This window comes from Lissotriton helveticus, chromosome 6 (genome assembly GCF_964261635.1).
Source record: "Lissotriton helveticus chromosome 6, aLisHel1.1, whole genome shotgun sequence".
NCBI classification, from domain to species: Eukaryota; Metazoa; Chordata; class Amphibia; order Caudata; family Salamandridae; genus Lissotriton; species Lissotriton helveticus.
The window spans coordinates 380546373-380562675 of record NC_136067.1 but is presented as its reverse complement, the minus strand read 5'-3'; the positions used below and the strand labels follow the sequence as shown (position 1 = coordinate 380562675).

At 42.9% G+C, this 16303-nt stretch overlaps 1 protein-coding gene across 1 annotated transcript in view; it reads left to right on the top strand.

Annotated features, from left to right (window-relative positions):
- Positions 1-16303, top strand: part of TAF1B (TATA-box binding protein associated factor, RNA polymerase I subunit B) — a 913471-nt gene that overhangs the window by 43514 nt on the left and 853654 nt on the right. Inside the window, exon 2 of the mRNA XM_078647821.1 lies at positions 9550-9648. Coding sequence (XP_078503947.1) covers positions 9550-9648 — 99 coding nt within the window. The remainder of the gene's footprint in view (positions 1-9549; positions 9649-16303) is intronic.

Here is a 16303-nt window from a genome sequence, read left to right as displayed (position 1 = left end):
TAGACATGATGCTTTGAAGATTTACTTAAAAATAGAACCAGAAAATCAAAACGCGGTATGTGGTTGCGTAGTGGTCTGCACTAAACTAGTGATGTACACCAATTACTGTGGGTCAAGTACAAATACAAGTTCAAATCCTCACCGCTGACCACCAATGTTAGATCTGGGGGTCTCTAGTTGGCAGAGCTAGGTACCAATGTCCAAATAGGGACCCTTGCTTCTAGTCAGGGTAAGGGGGATACACTCTTTAGATAACCCCTGCTCACATCCCTGGTAGCTTGGCACGAGGCCTTATCAAAGGCAATGTGTAAAGTATTTGTACCAACACTCACAGTAACACAGTGAAAACACCACAAATGGACTCCACACCAGTTTAGAAAAATAAAGTATCTTTATCTAAATTACACAAGACCAAAACGACAAAAATCCAACATATACAGTTCAAGAATATGATTTTAAAAGAGTTCTAGGGTTTGCGTCAAAATAATCCACAGTTGCGTCACGTTTAGCCCAAAGTACCTGTACATGCGCAAAAAATTCCAAATGTAAGCTGCAGCGTTGAAAAACAAGCGGTGCGTCACTCCTGAGACCCTGGGGAGGCGATGCGACAGCCCCGCTGGACGCAGCAGGCGTGTTGCAACGAATCCGGTCTGTCTGGGGAGGGATGCGATACCGTGTATGGATTCCGGTGCGCAAGTTCGGTAGGAAGCTTCTCGCACAGGCATGATGGGACGATCTTCGGGACAGTGACGATCTCAGGTGCGGCAGCGATGCGCAGCGCCGATCTTCTCCTCTCGTGGCCCCTCGATGCAATGGCTCTGCGACGATTTTCGTAGCGACGTGTACGGTCTGCAAGCAGGCGGTGCGGCGATCTCACCCAGCGACGACAGATTCTGCGACGATACTCGCAGCGTCAGGAATCTTCCAGCACCGGGGTGATACGTTCCGCAAGCGAACGATGTGTCGGTTCTTACAGCGGCAACGGGCACTGCGACAATCTTGCGGCGGCGGGACTGTTCTCGCACTGTCGGGGATGCGCTCCGCAAGCGAGTGATGCGTGAAAATTGCAGATCTTCTTCTTGTCCAGCTTCCCAAACAGCAGGCACAACTTCCAGAGGCCCCACAATTGGACCAAGCACTCTAGGAAGGGCATAACGCATATAGCAGAGTTCAGGGGGAAGCTGGGGGTGAAGTCCTTTTGTTCCTGGGACTTCTTAACAGGAGGCCAGCTCTCCTCAGGTCCTTGGAGATCTCTTCAAGCAAGGGGGCACAGCAACAGCAAAAGTCCTTCCCCTCTCCTTGGCAGCAAAGCAACTGCAGGTCAGCCCACAAACACACAGCAGGACAGTCCTTCCTCTTCAGTCTTCCAGCATTCTCTTTGGCAGAGGTTCCTTCTTGATTCCAGGATGATCTAATTTTCTGAAGTCTCGGTAGCCCTTTTTATACCAATATTCCCTTTGTTCTCTGAGGGCAGAGAGGCCTTGGCCTAGTCAGAACCAGTTCTGGTCAGTCCTGGAGCACTTTGTTTACTTGACTTCTTCTTTCCTTTGAGAGAGAGGGCCAGGGTCGTCAGCCGCCCAGCAGGAGGCGGAGCCTGCATTGTGGAAGGCAGGCACAGCCCTATTCAGGCCAAGGTGCTATCCCCTCCCACCACTCAAGATGCAGATGGAGCTATTCAACCTAGGGATGACTCACTCAGCCTCTGGGAGCCACCCCAGCCCCTGTCACTCACAAACCAGACAGTCAATTCACAAACAGACCCCAAGGCACACAGAAGGGTCAGACAAGAAAACAGCCACTTTCTAAAAGTGCTGTTTTCAAACATAGGATTTAAAAACCATCCTTCCTAAAAGATGTGTTATTAAATACTGAGTTCAGGGATACCAGACTTTAATTTTCTATCTTGCTCCTATGGGAAGATATGCAGGTAAACATTATACACCGCATTCCCCATTATAGCCTAGGGGCAAGATTGCCTTACAATAATGAAAAACAAAAATGGCTGTAATTCACTACCATAGCATGTCACCTACACTAGTACATGCTCTACCTTTCACATACACTGCACTTTGACACTGATCAGCAGTGGCAAAGTGCCCAAAGCATCTAAACCAGCAAAAACGAAATCCAGCACAGCGTCAAAAATACAGGCGGTAGAGGCAAAAAGTCAGGGGAAACCACCCCAAAGATGCCAGGTCTAACAGTAAGCATGTAGATACAAAGAGAAGGTATAGGCCTACACAGCAATAGTCACAGTAAGACCTGGGCAGATGAGTAATCACTTATTCAGCAAAGTAGGGGGGGGGAACAGAACTGTTCACAGCAACACACAATATCTGACAGTTACATCTTTAACCAGGTGCATTTCAGCAGCTACAGGCCTTTTCTCAGCACATACATTACTTTGTCTCAGTACAAAAGGAGTTATCTAAAGTTGATGACTCAAGCTGAAAAGAAGGGCAAGCAGCAGTGACGACAGAAGAATTACATAGCTAACGAAATGGATGGCACAGACCAGATGGCTTCAGCTTATGCTAACAGAAATTATTTTCGATTTCCACAGCATGGCCCGGCCTGTGGCCAGCCCTACGCCAGTCCTTGGTGCCAATGCATCAGTTATGCATGCACTTTGTCCATGGGCAGCAGTTTCCAGGCGACTAGCCTGGCATGTCGCAAAGCAATGTGTCAACTCCAAATGTGCAGGAAAAAAGTGAACCTTATTTATTTTAACAAATATTTGGGAATCTGCTGCTGGAAATCTAGCCCAAAATGTTAAGTTGAGAGGTCTGTAAATTAGGTGAATCCGGAAGTGATTCTGGGACTCCCATATCCACCCTGTTTTCAGTTAATGCTTTCCCTAACACCTACATTCAACTGACACTTTTTACCGGCTGCAAGCTTCAATTTGTGGCATTTTATAATGGATGCTGCAACAGAAATTCAGTTCATAAGGAACCCCCAGTGGATGCAGAGCAAAATATAAACCTTTGTCTAATTGGATTAGTCCATTTTTCAATTTATTATCTCCAGATCCTCTTCCACTGAGTATCAGCGAATTAACTGTCAGATTTTCATTATAATTTAACCCTTTTAGACTACTGAACTTATTTACTCCAAAAACAAATAAGGTCTGTTCTGAGTAAAGCTCTAGTTTCATGTCAAGTTTAATGTAAGTCCTTTCAGTAGTGTTTGGCGGAGTTGATATCGCAAATACTTCTTTTTGACTTCCATTTCATTCTCTCTCCACCGACTTAGCACAAAACATGGTACAATTTAGCCAGGTGTTCAGTGTTCCCCATTTCATGAAGATTTGTCAAAAAAACGTACTATGGTGTTGACCAATGCAAAACAATTCAGTTTCATTGGAAAGCAAGTCTTACCACAATTATAGAGTTGCTTTAGCCGACTCTATAATGTGTGCTGCTTTTTTCATGTCAGAGTTTTGTGTAAACTGAGACTTTGGCTCCACCCTACAAAGTTTTTTTTCGCACCCACAAGTGACACGAGTGAACTTAGTTCAGTGCACCAACTCTGAATGTGAAAGGCAGGTTATTGTAGCCCCACAGACCGCCACCTGAAACATATTGGAGTGGTGTCATTACTTTTGGGTCTCTAACAGGGAGCAGCTGTAATCCAAATGATAGTTCATTAATGATTTACACACTCAAGAGCACTAAAAATGGAATATACCTTTAAACATATTTATTTTACAATAGTTACTTTAAAATGTCAGGATTCAATGCACAGAATGTTAATAACATCACAAAGTAGAAAGCAGCTATGCTTTTCAATAACCCTGAAAACATTGAAAATCATAACATCACAATTTATAGCCGTTAACCCCCTCACTATGCTATCTCTAAGCACTATGCTGGTTCTAGCAGATTAATAAATATTAAGCCTGAGTTTCAGAGGGAGATAGCTAGATTTGTTGTCTGGAATAGGTTGTTAGTTATTTCGATCACAAGGCCAAGAGCTAGGTAACTGCATCTGTGCAAGAACACAATTGTGGCACCGGTTTGTGAATGCAGAATGGAGTGCTTCACAGAGCCTCTGAGTGTCTTCCTGGAGGCCTCTTCAGTCAACATGGAATCTGGTGCTGTGCTCACCTGGATCTGAAATCAGGGTGAAGTTTCTCTCTTCTGACAAGTGCTCAAGTGGCAGCCCTTTTATGCTGTGTTTTACTTAAGATGACATTTGCAAAATTACCGTAGGAGTGTCTTGACATAATCATACACATAATTAGATGTACTTGACCTTGAAAAGGGCACCAGTCCCAAACTGATGTTGCACTGGGGATTTTTGTTCATGCCATTGACTGGAGGAGATGCACATGTCAAAGGATGTGACATATTTATAGTTTCTCAGAAATATAAATGCCCCCCATGGACTGTCATTTTGTAGACACACCTATGACCAAATGGAGTCTCTGCCTGCACAAAATGGAAACTGCATGTATGTGTTCAAGACCCTAAAATTAAAATGAAGCCTAAAAGCAAGTGATTAAAATAGATAAAATAATAGAATTATGGAGCTAAAAAGTCATAAGATTTAGTACATTCCTGGAATAGTTTCTGATTAAGCAATCACTAAATAATCACTGATGTGTTTTTGATTGAATTTGCTTATCAAAACTTCATGACATATTCATTACTCATTTACAGAATAAAAGAATATAAGCCAGAAATAGGCATTTGATGAAATAGTAATTCATCAATTGTAAAATGTTCAATAACACATCTTTAAACTGAAATAAAAAATGTGTTTCTGCACTAGACAGACCCCCCAGGATATAGCGGCATGGATTAGCAAATTTAGCAGCAAAAATATGGAAATTTAGCAGCACAAATATGGCAATTTAGCGGCATTTTTGCAGCACTTTATTTTACTCAATCATTCATTTTCAGCCTTAAATCAATGGAAACTGTTTTAGCAGAGTATCCCCCTTTGACATAGGCAACCTGAGATGTGGAACAGAGGAAGCAGTGCACAGGTGAAGGCTGTTGTCTTTGGAGATGCAATTCTCCATTTGCTTTAGTATAGGTTCTGAGAAGCCCATCAAAGATGGCCTGGTAGCATCCCATAGGAAATGGCATTCCAGAACCTACCTTAGTGTATGCTCTGGGGGGGGGGGGGTCCAGATTGGAGGGACAGGGAGATACCCAAAGAAATTGGAAATTATTCAAACAGTCACAGTTATTGACCTGTGGAATCCACTTGGGAGCAGCAGAAGAGAAAGTCATTATAAAGGCACTATACAATTGTGCAATACTTCAAGGCAAATTACTACACATGGATAAAACATCTTGGCATATGACACACTATCTAGTGCAAAGGACAATGGATTGTGATGCTCGCCTTTAGAATGGCGTGCACTGTACCAATTGCTATTATGCACTTTCTGTGCACCCCGTAAGTGCACATTACATTTTTTGTGTTACTGATCAGAGTGGAAGCTGAGCTCTAGATTTTCCTGAGCCTGTGATTTAGGGATAGTCCATCGGAAGAATAGTTAGAACAGTCTGGGAAGGGGCTTGTTCAGTATAAATGTCTGATTGCACTTATTGATGCTGGGTGGCAATCATGATGGTTGTTACCGCAAATGTACATGATTAATCTTGGATGCTGTGAGTGAGGAAGAAGGGTCATATTTAAGAGCTGATTCTCACGACAGGTGTCAGTCAATGCCATCAGTATCATTGAAACCGTAAGAAGTGGGATAGATTTTTTACCTCCACCCATTATGCACGTGGCAATGACATTCAATATTACACTTGGCACTCACGCTTTCTTTCATACGTGGCTATTAGCATCTGTTCATAATCACACGCAGAAAAGCAATTTGTCCAAAAAATGACACTTCAAACAATTGCTCTAAAGATTACCAACACAAAAGACAACCTAAGCAAAACTTGAAGTTAGATGAACAAAACTGATGCTCAAAAATGAGTAGTGCACATTAATATTTGTATGTTGAAACAACAACAAAAATGGATTTCTAAGAGACAAACCAGGCGTTACTTTCCTTCCAGGCATGTGGATCTCAGCCAATGGGTATCGGCTAAAGGAATTACCATCACAAAACCAGGTTCTGCGGGCCAATTTGGCGGGCTGTTGAACTGCCGCAAATACGGTTTCTGGCTAAACCCCCACTGTCACTCTAACGTGGTCAAGATAACCTAAAAGGTTTTAACCAGCCTGCCACTGGAGGAGAAAAGAAAGGGGGATGAAAATGCGATAGTGAAGCAAAAGGGTTTTAGAGAAATCAAAGATTTGCCTAAGATCACACAATTTCAGCATGAAAGCCACAATTTTATCCAGATTTTCTGGTTTCACTCTGTACAAATCCGCAAGTAAGTGGGTATCTATTTGTCTTTCCTTATGTTAAGACTTTGTTTTTAGTTTTAACCTCCTAGTATATTCTTCTGTAGTTTTTCTTAATTCTAGCTCCAACTTGACCTGAGGGTACTAAAGCGCTTCACATGCGCACCAGTCACACTACACAATTACAACACAAACACATGCATTGTTTATAGGGATAGGGAGATTAAGTGACTTGCCCAGAATCACACGACGATGAGCCAATGTTGACTCGAACCTGCCTCTCCAGCTCCACAGTCAGCAGCTCTGGCCTTTACATCACAGAGAGAGGGAAGCCGCAGGCACATAAGAGCTCTGCTCGTCGAGGTTCCAGTATGACCTTGGCTCTGGCTCATAATCGACCTCAAAAGGAACGTAACTTTGCCCCCTCTTCCCCTTTTACCCCATCCCAAAAATGAACTCATTCCCAAGAGTAACTGCACATCACATTTGACATGATATCGTGCATACTGACTACTTAAGCAAAAACATGTTCACTTCTTTTTTGGGAGCGAATGGTGGACTATATAAGGACTGTTAGAGGTGTTAGCAGTGACAGATTATAAATAATTCAGACCCACGGTGGAAACACTACCGCGGTACTCTGATGCTACTGTGGGCCGTACACAGATACTGACGGCAAATAAGGTCGGGCACATCTAGGTCTGCCCGTTTCTGCACCTCTTGCAACGCCTGACTCTCCTGCTCTGCTACTTCCCGGGCCATCTTGAATCCAGACATTCCTTGCAGGTTTCGTATCTTTCAGCAAAGACCGGGTTCAACATACTAGCTGACACGCATCTCTTTCAGTGGCCAAGAAGACCAGAGAGAACTGGCAGAGACCCACTCGGTTAATGATGGGCAAATAAAGAGACCGAATGCGAGGGGACCTGAACAAAAGCGACCAGGTGCCTTTCCCTCCATCTATCACTGAACACCATTGGAAAAACACCCGGAGAAGTCAACCTCCCGGGTCAACAGTGCTCTTATCAGCAATCGGATGTCGACATGGAATCCTCTCAGTGGCAGATAAACAACAATGTTGCAAAAGGTCAGCAGTTTAAAAAGATTTTATTACCGTTCCACCTCTCTTAATCAGTCATTGATCTCACCCTCCCAAAAGTAGCTAGGAGGGGAAAAAAGTCTACTATTTTCTGGTTTATATACCTTTATAAATGCAACAAAGACGGCCGACAGATCCCCAAATTTGATGTAATCGCCACTCCTCCAGCCTGGGCCTGTAGCCGCTACCCCAGCAGGCAAGTGAAGAATTACCATAGAAATGTAACCACCTTTTCCCTGCATTCCTTCAATTTCGCCTGCACTTTTGCAAAAATCGTATTTCCCCTGAACCAGAACGAATTTTCCAGTAGTAGAACAATCTAGCCCTGTGTTTCCTAAACTGTGAGTTGCAAACAACTGATGGGTCACAAGCTGAGTTTTGGTGGGTCGGGAAAGTCCGAGCAATAAATAAAGATGCCTTTCAATTCTGTGTTTAACTTGTCACATTTGTTGGTGATTCAGAGAAAGAGGTCAACTGTGCGGATGCTTTATTGTTTTAACATAGAATTTGGTGTTTACTTTACTTTTCTTTGACTGCAAGGTAAGATGAGTTTTTAAAGTGAATTATGTGACAATGTAGGATGTTGTTTTTTCCAATATGCATCAAATTATAAATACCTGTATATCAACTGTATGAACCCAGCATTTAGGAAAGTAAACTTAAAGTACGTTTTTGGGGCATTCTGAAGTGTGCTAGAAACAGAGATTTTAATTGGATCGATAGAAATAAAGACACTTACTTTATGATGCACAAATGATAAGTATTCACTGAAACCCGATTTTCACATATCATTGTGTGCTATATAGTTTTATCAACAAACTATCTCTGTGCAAATTTAGTGACCATTTAAATGGAAAATGTGCTACCTTTAAATGACATTGAGCTACCATATGATACCTTAGTTACATTCACAAACCGCCCGCCTCATAGTAGACGGAAAGGTAGATGCGTTGCAATAGTTTGTTGTTCTAAAAAAAATTGGGTTGTGGTTCTAAAAAGCTTGGGAACCACTGATCTACCATGTTCTGTGGCAATACAATTCTATTTGACCTGTAGTGCAACATTTAGGCATGTTCACTTTATGTGCCCATATTTATTTTCACTGGTTCTATATATATTCTGTTATGCCAGTGAAAATATAAATCTATTGCATTGTTGAACAATATGAATTTAAATGTTTAAATGCTCCGAGATAATATCATACTTAATGCAGTCTCATTATACTAATTTGTGGTAACGTTCCATTTATGCTTGAATGAATAGACTTATATTCCTCAATTTTTCTGTCATTATGTCTTTAAGTCATTTTTCCTAGATTACAAAAGGACAATTTAGTGAGTCCCACTAGCAGAAATATTTTAAATTACTGTCTGAGAACCTCTATAAAAAGCATCTTTCACAACTTCATTTCTTGAGTTGCTGTGTTATTTTTGCTGTAACGTATAGAGCAGCAAAATGTCATATCCCCAAGTGTTCAGTGACGGACATAAAAATGCAATGTTCAATCTAGAACATAAAGAAGCAGCAACAAGATAACTGACTGGGCACAACGTGTTTTGTATCTGTCCCTTTACTACTCAATACACCACTAGTACACTAGGTGTTTAACACCTTGACCGCGGCGCCGATTCCGCCCCTGTGCTGGACATTCCAGAACAGGGCGCGGTCGTGACGGAACCGTTCCGTCATCAGCACAGCTCAGCCGTGACTGATGACGGAACGGTTCCGTCATCAGCATCGAAGGGGTTAAAAGACACTCTATTCCAATTTATCAAGATATTTTTATTTGCAAAATCTTGGAGTGGTTTTCAAAGTTGCATGATTTAAATTGCAAAAAGAGTGTGTTAAAGGAGCTCCATTGCAAACAACATTTGTTTTAGGTGATTTTTGATACAGTATTTACAGTTAATAGTGTGCCACTTATTTATGTACGGTGATCCTAAAGTCTGTTTAGACTGTCTTTTTAAGGTCTGCAGCTTGCCTTCTAAACATACTAGATTGTTCAGAATTTGCAATGATAGACAATAGCTTCACAATTCCTAACTAGTTATCTGAAATATCGACTTGTACAACTTACTAGGATAGTTAGGTTTATGTTCTAATACTGTACATTTTTTCTCCACTAGAGAAATTACACAGAGGCCTGCGGCCTGTGCTCTGAAGTTAACTGGGGACTTACTGATGAGGGCACGTTCTACTGCAAGTCGTGTCACAATGTGATAGAGGTAAGCAGCATTGCTTTATGGTAGTAGTCAGGAATTTGCTATGCGGACTCCTGAGCGTATAAAAACATTTACATAGTCCTCTACAGTACTGTCCATGTACTGCCACCTGGAGAGAAAGAAGACTATGATCTTAATAGTAGGGGACCTTTTTGTATCTGTTGGAAGTTTATTCAGCTAGGAAGAACGTGATGAAGATCCTATATAGAAGTTAGATCACCATTCTGAGTCCCCATTTAGCAGAGGGCGAGGGCAGACAGGTTCTACTTTGCCTTTAATGTGGTGAGAGCAAAAAGAACAAGTTTATGGTCGGAATGCTGAAAAATGTCAAACATTCACCCCCAGTATAGAGATCTGTGCTTAAGTCCATAGTGTTTTTTGCTCACCATGCCATTCCGGTTGGGACTCATCCATATGCAAATCAGTCTTGACCCTGCTCCCAATGGAAGCAGTCCAGCCCCACCTGCCAGGCCTGGTCCTCCCTGGACCGGAAACAACCATCCATCATTTTGTTGTTTTTACTGTGGTGGATGACATCATTTGCCATGGGTGTCATGTGATTTGTCCTACTAGAGCTCTGCAAACTTGGCCTAGTACATCCATTTCCACACTTGACTCAGGGTTGCAAGGGTGAGCAGTCAGGCTGGCTTCTCAGGGAGGTAATGTGTGGGTATGGGAGGACAAGAGCTCAAACTCAACAATCAAACAGCAGATATACAACATAATAGCCAGTCCAGTCCTTTTCTATATTAATGAAAAATGTAATCACACAGCAGACAAAAATACAACATGGTCCAAATATTACTTCATACAGGGAGATCTGTAGGAGAGAGAAGACTTGCTGCGGGTCACTGATTGGAAGGGGCAATGAGCCGGAGAAAAATGAGCAGAACTCCAGAACCTGCATCCTATTTAATTAAACTGTGTCCTACATAAAAAAAACTGTGGCATACCTATACTGCATTATCTTTCACACTTCTTATTGAGATAGTCGTATAGTTTTAAGTGCAAAATCATTAATTCATCGGTTGCAGTCCTATGCATCACTAAGATTACCAATTCCTTCATTCCTGAGATCTCCGCCACGCCTGATTTAAAACTACTTGGGAGCCCTCCCTGTAACCTTCCAAGACATTATGTTCAATACTGTGAATCCCTTCAGTGTTTAGAAAGATTTCTGTCATGTATTCTTGCTTTACTCGTAAAATCGGTTAGTAATACTGATTGTATTCAAGATACTCTCTTAACGATCCTGAATGTTATGATGGCGGTGAAAGGAGAGGAAGTTTCCCTTCACTGGGTCTCGCAGATGGTAAAAAGAAGGGATGGGGAGAAGGCAAATACCCATGTTTGGTTATGGATGCCACCTGGCATTCTCCGTTGGCAAAGCCCATGTCCAACGATTGTGTGTTACAAGTTGGCAAACCTCTGTGTCTAGTGGTGGATGCTAGTTCTCAGTCCCCCCCCCCCCCCCCCCCCCCCAGGCGAAATGTTTGTCTAAAGACGTTGGGTCCCAAGTCTGCAAACCTCAGTGCAAGAAGCCTCTGAGGGCTATTAAAAATCAGAAGACTGGGGGGGAATGGCGGCGGGGGGCGGTGGGGTGATGGGGGATTTCCAGGTATTCCCTAAAAATGTCTTTCATCCCTGCTGTCCAGACCCAGCAGTTACAGGTCTGATGGAACTTACCCTGCCTCCATGATTCTCTTTTCCTATTTTTAAACTCAGATTACGTTAAAGTGAGCACGATTTAGTATCTGCCCTTCCTCTGTCCAAAGAGAAGAAAAAAACTAAAAACTGTTATCTGCGGAAAAACAAAAAACATTAGAGAATCCCTAAGAAGCAACCAAGAAACTAAATGTTCTTAAAAAAGTAGAAGTGTACTCCGAGGAGGAGAAGATGAATAAAACAACTAATGGCAGCACAAATGGACTAAAGCCCAATGAAGTTGATCCTTCAAAGCAAGACTTCTCTTTAGTAGTAGGAGATGATAATTATGTTGCCAAACGAGCTTAACACTTTTGCTATACCCTTCTGTTGTGACTCAAAAGACAAATTAAATTACAGAAAGGCTGGGGTAAGTGTTGTACAATCTTCCCCTCTGATTGTAGTAACCTCTTTGCTTGTCTTTGTGGCAATGTTTGATTCTGCTATAATTCTGAATCACTCGTTTTTAGGTCTCGCAACATGCGTTGCATTGCGAAGCAGTGCTTCGCAGCGCGAGGCATTTTGTAATAAAAAATGGGGTTTTAGCACTGACCTAGGAATCGCACACGCCCGTGCGTGTGCGATTCCTTTTGTGCTACCCCATTGGCCTTTGCGTGCGTCTTTTTATAAAAGACTGCACAAAATTGGCCAAAGGCGGGCGCGTTGCTCCGCCCTCGGCCTAATGGTGTCTGTTACGCGCTTGGTGGGCGTAATAGACACCAATAGGCCGTCACGTGGTTTCGGGCAAGCAAGTCTCCTGTGGCGCGCGCACACCACTCGCGGGATTGTTCATTATTTGTTTTGGATCCATTTCATTTTTTGTTGCATTGCCTCTTATGCTTGTCTTGTTTAATTTACACTCAGTTTTCTGTCTGATGCCTCCACATGGGCACAACGCTTCAGCGCACTTTCACTTTCGCCTTACTCTCGGCGCTGAAGGCTGCTGGAGATGGATGCGCCCGGTGATGTCAGCATTTTGCCAAAGCACGAAGGTGAAATCCCAGCAGTGTCCAGCGGAGAGAAAGGACATGGACCATGAGGGAGCACAGGCAAGAAGACCGTGCACCCTGTTTTATGCCCTACTCCTCTGCCTTTCTTCTTTCTTTATCCCCTGCTGCCCGACCGTACTCCTGCCCAGAAGCCACGCCCTGCTTCGTACCCTGCTCCCCTCCCATGTGGTCAGACCGTATTCACGTGCCCTGCTGCCCTCCCTGCAACCTTCTGTATACCCTGCTTACGTCACTGCTCCCTTTTCCGTTCCCTGCTACCAGACCTACTCCCATACCCTGCTGCTCCCCCTGTTCCATGCATAGTACTTCTTGGCACTTCGAGGCGCCCTGAACCTATCCCTGGCTCTTTCCCATCCACCCTTTTCTTCCACCCCCGGCTCTGATGCCTTGTCCTCGGGAGGGGGTATATGTCACACCGCCCTGCACAGGAATAAACACACCCTGTGTCTGGAATCGGGGGGTGTTAAGGAATAGGGGAGGGCAGTAAGGGGGGGTGGAGTCAGGATTGAAAGGCGGGGTGGATGGTGCCCCTCTGGAGGCTGGGGCAGATACATTGATAGGCTTTGAGCGATCCCCACATGTACCCCGAGCAGCGCCTTTGATGTTGGTGATGTTGAGTGTAGACTGCCCGGCTGAAGCAGGATTGACTCTGCATTCTGTGTAGTGGGGCCGTAGGAGGGGGCACCATCTGCTTGATGCTTCGTGCCCTTTGTAGGACAATAAATTGCTATTTATGTTTCTTGTACACATGTTTCGAGCCAACATTGATCCGGCTATGGTTTGAATTATAATAGGCAGCAATCATCTGGATTCAGTGGCCCCTCAGGCCCCCGGTGCCGCTGCACCTGCTGCTCCAATGCAAGCCAGGCTTCTGTACCTTGGGTCCTGCCAGTGTGCAGTGCATGTGTTCACATGTAATCAGTTCTATGTGCACGTGTGAAGCAGGCCGTGGATGGCAGGGACCTCACACCTGCTGCGGGCACCACTCTGTCAGTTCCGGGGAGCAGGGGGTGGAGTAGGTGTGGGGGGTCATTTCACTTGATTAATTTGTTTAATGAGTTTTGCTTATTTGTAAACAGCAAGTTGTGGACACATATCTTTTCTTCTCAGACACCTCCTTCTTGCAGACACCCCATTCGCTTTGCAGACACCCCATTATTTTCGCAGACACCTTCCACCTCCCCCAGGCCCAGACACCTCCCTTCTCCTCACAGACACCCCCCTTTGCCTTGTTTTCACATACCGGGACAAGGAGCAGAGACTGCGTTGGCTCCTTCAATGGCAAGAGGTAAGCGGTGCGTAATGCAGCTCTCTTCACTACCACACTGCTCTAAAAAATTTCAGAACTTTATACATTCATAAATTCCTCAGAAATTAGCTTGTAAATCGTTCTTTTTTTATTTCCCAACAGCGTGCCAGGCCTCACATTAATAAATCTCACATAAATTAACTTTAAAACAATTTTTTTTTCTTTCAACAGCGCGACATGCCGCACATCAAGAACTATACAAAAATTTAAAGTGTAACAAATAAAAGTACTCCAAGCGAAAAAAAACACATTGGAAGGCAAGGCATGGGGCAGGAATTTTTTTTTTTAAAGTGGGGAACGAGTAGGCACACTTGTACAAGCATTTGCAATGCAATAGGCTCGGATTTGCAAAAGTTTGAGCTATTGTCATTGTAAATGATAATGCCTTTTATTTGTGTGTTTACTAACCTCAAGGGGTGTTCATACAGCGCTTGCAGGTTTTTTAAACACATCAATAAAAGACATTCTCATTTACAATGCCAATAGCACAAACTCTTGCAAATGCGAGACCTATTGCATTGCAAATGCTTGTTAAATATTGTTTTGCTGACAATGTGAATCTTGTGAGGGTTCCGAGTAGTGATATTTCTCTTGTGAATGTATCTCATTCATCCATGATAAGCAAAGCAAGAGTGTAATTTCAATCATTGGCAGTAGCCAATTGATTTTACAAAACTGTGACGTCTTCCAGTGTAGATGGGTTGATGTTTTACATGTATCTTGGGGAAATAAAAGACATGAGCTACAATATGATCTGTTCTGTCCTGTGATGAGTGCCATTCCCTGGCGGCAAATGAGACCGTAGGCATAAATACAAAACTCTTACAGGTCTCTGTAGTGGATGGAGAGAAAGATGTTATTAAGCGTGACATTATAGAGATAAGGCCTCTCCCGCCAACAGAGGATGATTTGCTAACATTGAATTGGTTGTCCGACACCCTAAATTGCACCTGTGCTTCGGGGCCAGTGTTTACACAGTTAATTATAGCTTAAAAGTGTTTTCCTGGAATGCAGCTGGTTTATTGAATATCCCTGTTAAAATGGATTTCTTAAACTGCTTGAAAGCTGATGCGGTCTGCATTCAGAAAACCTGGTGACCCTCCAACATTGGTCTAGATAGATATTTTGTCCTTACTTGCACTGCTTCTCCCTTAAAGAGCTGTCATAATTGTAAATGCTCACATTCCCCGGACTTCCATTATAATAAAGTACTTCCCGCAATGTTTTCCTTCATAAATGACGCCTTGGACGAGGGGGAAGATTCCAAGGTCTTCTTAGTTGGCGATTTGTATTATAAAGTTTCTAACTACTCTATTGGTTTATTCCCTGATTCAGAAAGAGAATAAGTATTGCAAATTCCACCTCTCAATTTTCAAAAAATAAAACTGATCAGAGATCTGGTACTCCTGAATTTAACTAGAAAAAACGACTGCGTGCAAATGGTAGATTTGATCATGATTCACCTGCTTCTTTTACTCATTGATGGGTGGTTCTATAATTAATTACCTCATTGTATCTTATTGAGAATTTTATTCTCCTATTTGATTTAAAAATCATAGAAAGGCTACTTAGTGACCACTCTGCTCTCCTTTTCTCTACAGAGGTCGATATGGCATTTGTGGGGTAGTGAAAATGTAATGGGTTCAGTACCAATTTCATTAAGATCCTGGGTAGAACCCACTGGCCTCCTGTCAGAATTTGTAAGTTAAAGGGGCTTTTTGAAAGGGCAAAGGACCACCAGTAATTCAGGTACATGGCAAACTGATTCAATTCGTTTTTTTGGCAGTTTTTGAAACAGGTAGAATGTAAGGATTGTAGGGCCCATACCAAGCTATTTCAAAGACCTCTGCAATTACCTTTTCTTACCTTGATCCAAGAAATAAATAGGCTGATTAGAATTCAATTAATCTTCTTTTCATTTGAAAGAGCTAAATTAATAGTGGTGTTGAAAAGAAGAACCAGGCATTTAAAAGTTGGAATAAGAAATGGGATTCTGAATGTAAATGGATTGGCCTAGGAGAGGCTGTATCCACCAAGAATTCGAGAACATTTTGGGATATTATTGCTGCTGCTGTGGAACAAGGGTGAGATCACACCCTTCTCAAATTAGGGAAGCTCTATGGAGTAACTTTGTTTCAATGTTATATGCGGCCAACTCAGAAGGTGATCTTTTGGGTGGCCTTCTCCTTGGCCATGAGACTGTGGCAGTAAGTTATGATCCTCTCTCTAGAGACAACATTGAGGCTTCAATCCGCTTATTAAGAACTTCTTGTGCGATGGGTTCGGTTGAAGTCCCGATCTTTGTTATAAAAAGTGAAATTAATCTTTGAGCAGCTAATCTATATCTGGTCTTTGAACACTGCTATGACAATTCTACAGTGCTTCCACCCTAGATCAGGAGTTTTATTGTCTTACTATATAAAAAGGGTGACCATAATCTGCCAAATAGCTTACGACAAATTGCATTGTTATATGCCGCGAGTAAGGTCTTTACTAAAGTGCCTACTAGACCATCTTCAGTCCTGGGTCAAGGAGGTTCCCTAATACCATTAGAACAGACAGGCTGTAGGAAAAACATGGTACCATGGAAATATTACAGCCCCACAGCCTATTGCTGAAAAATACATGTTTAGCA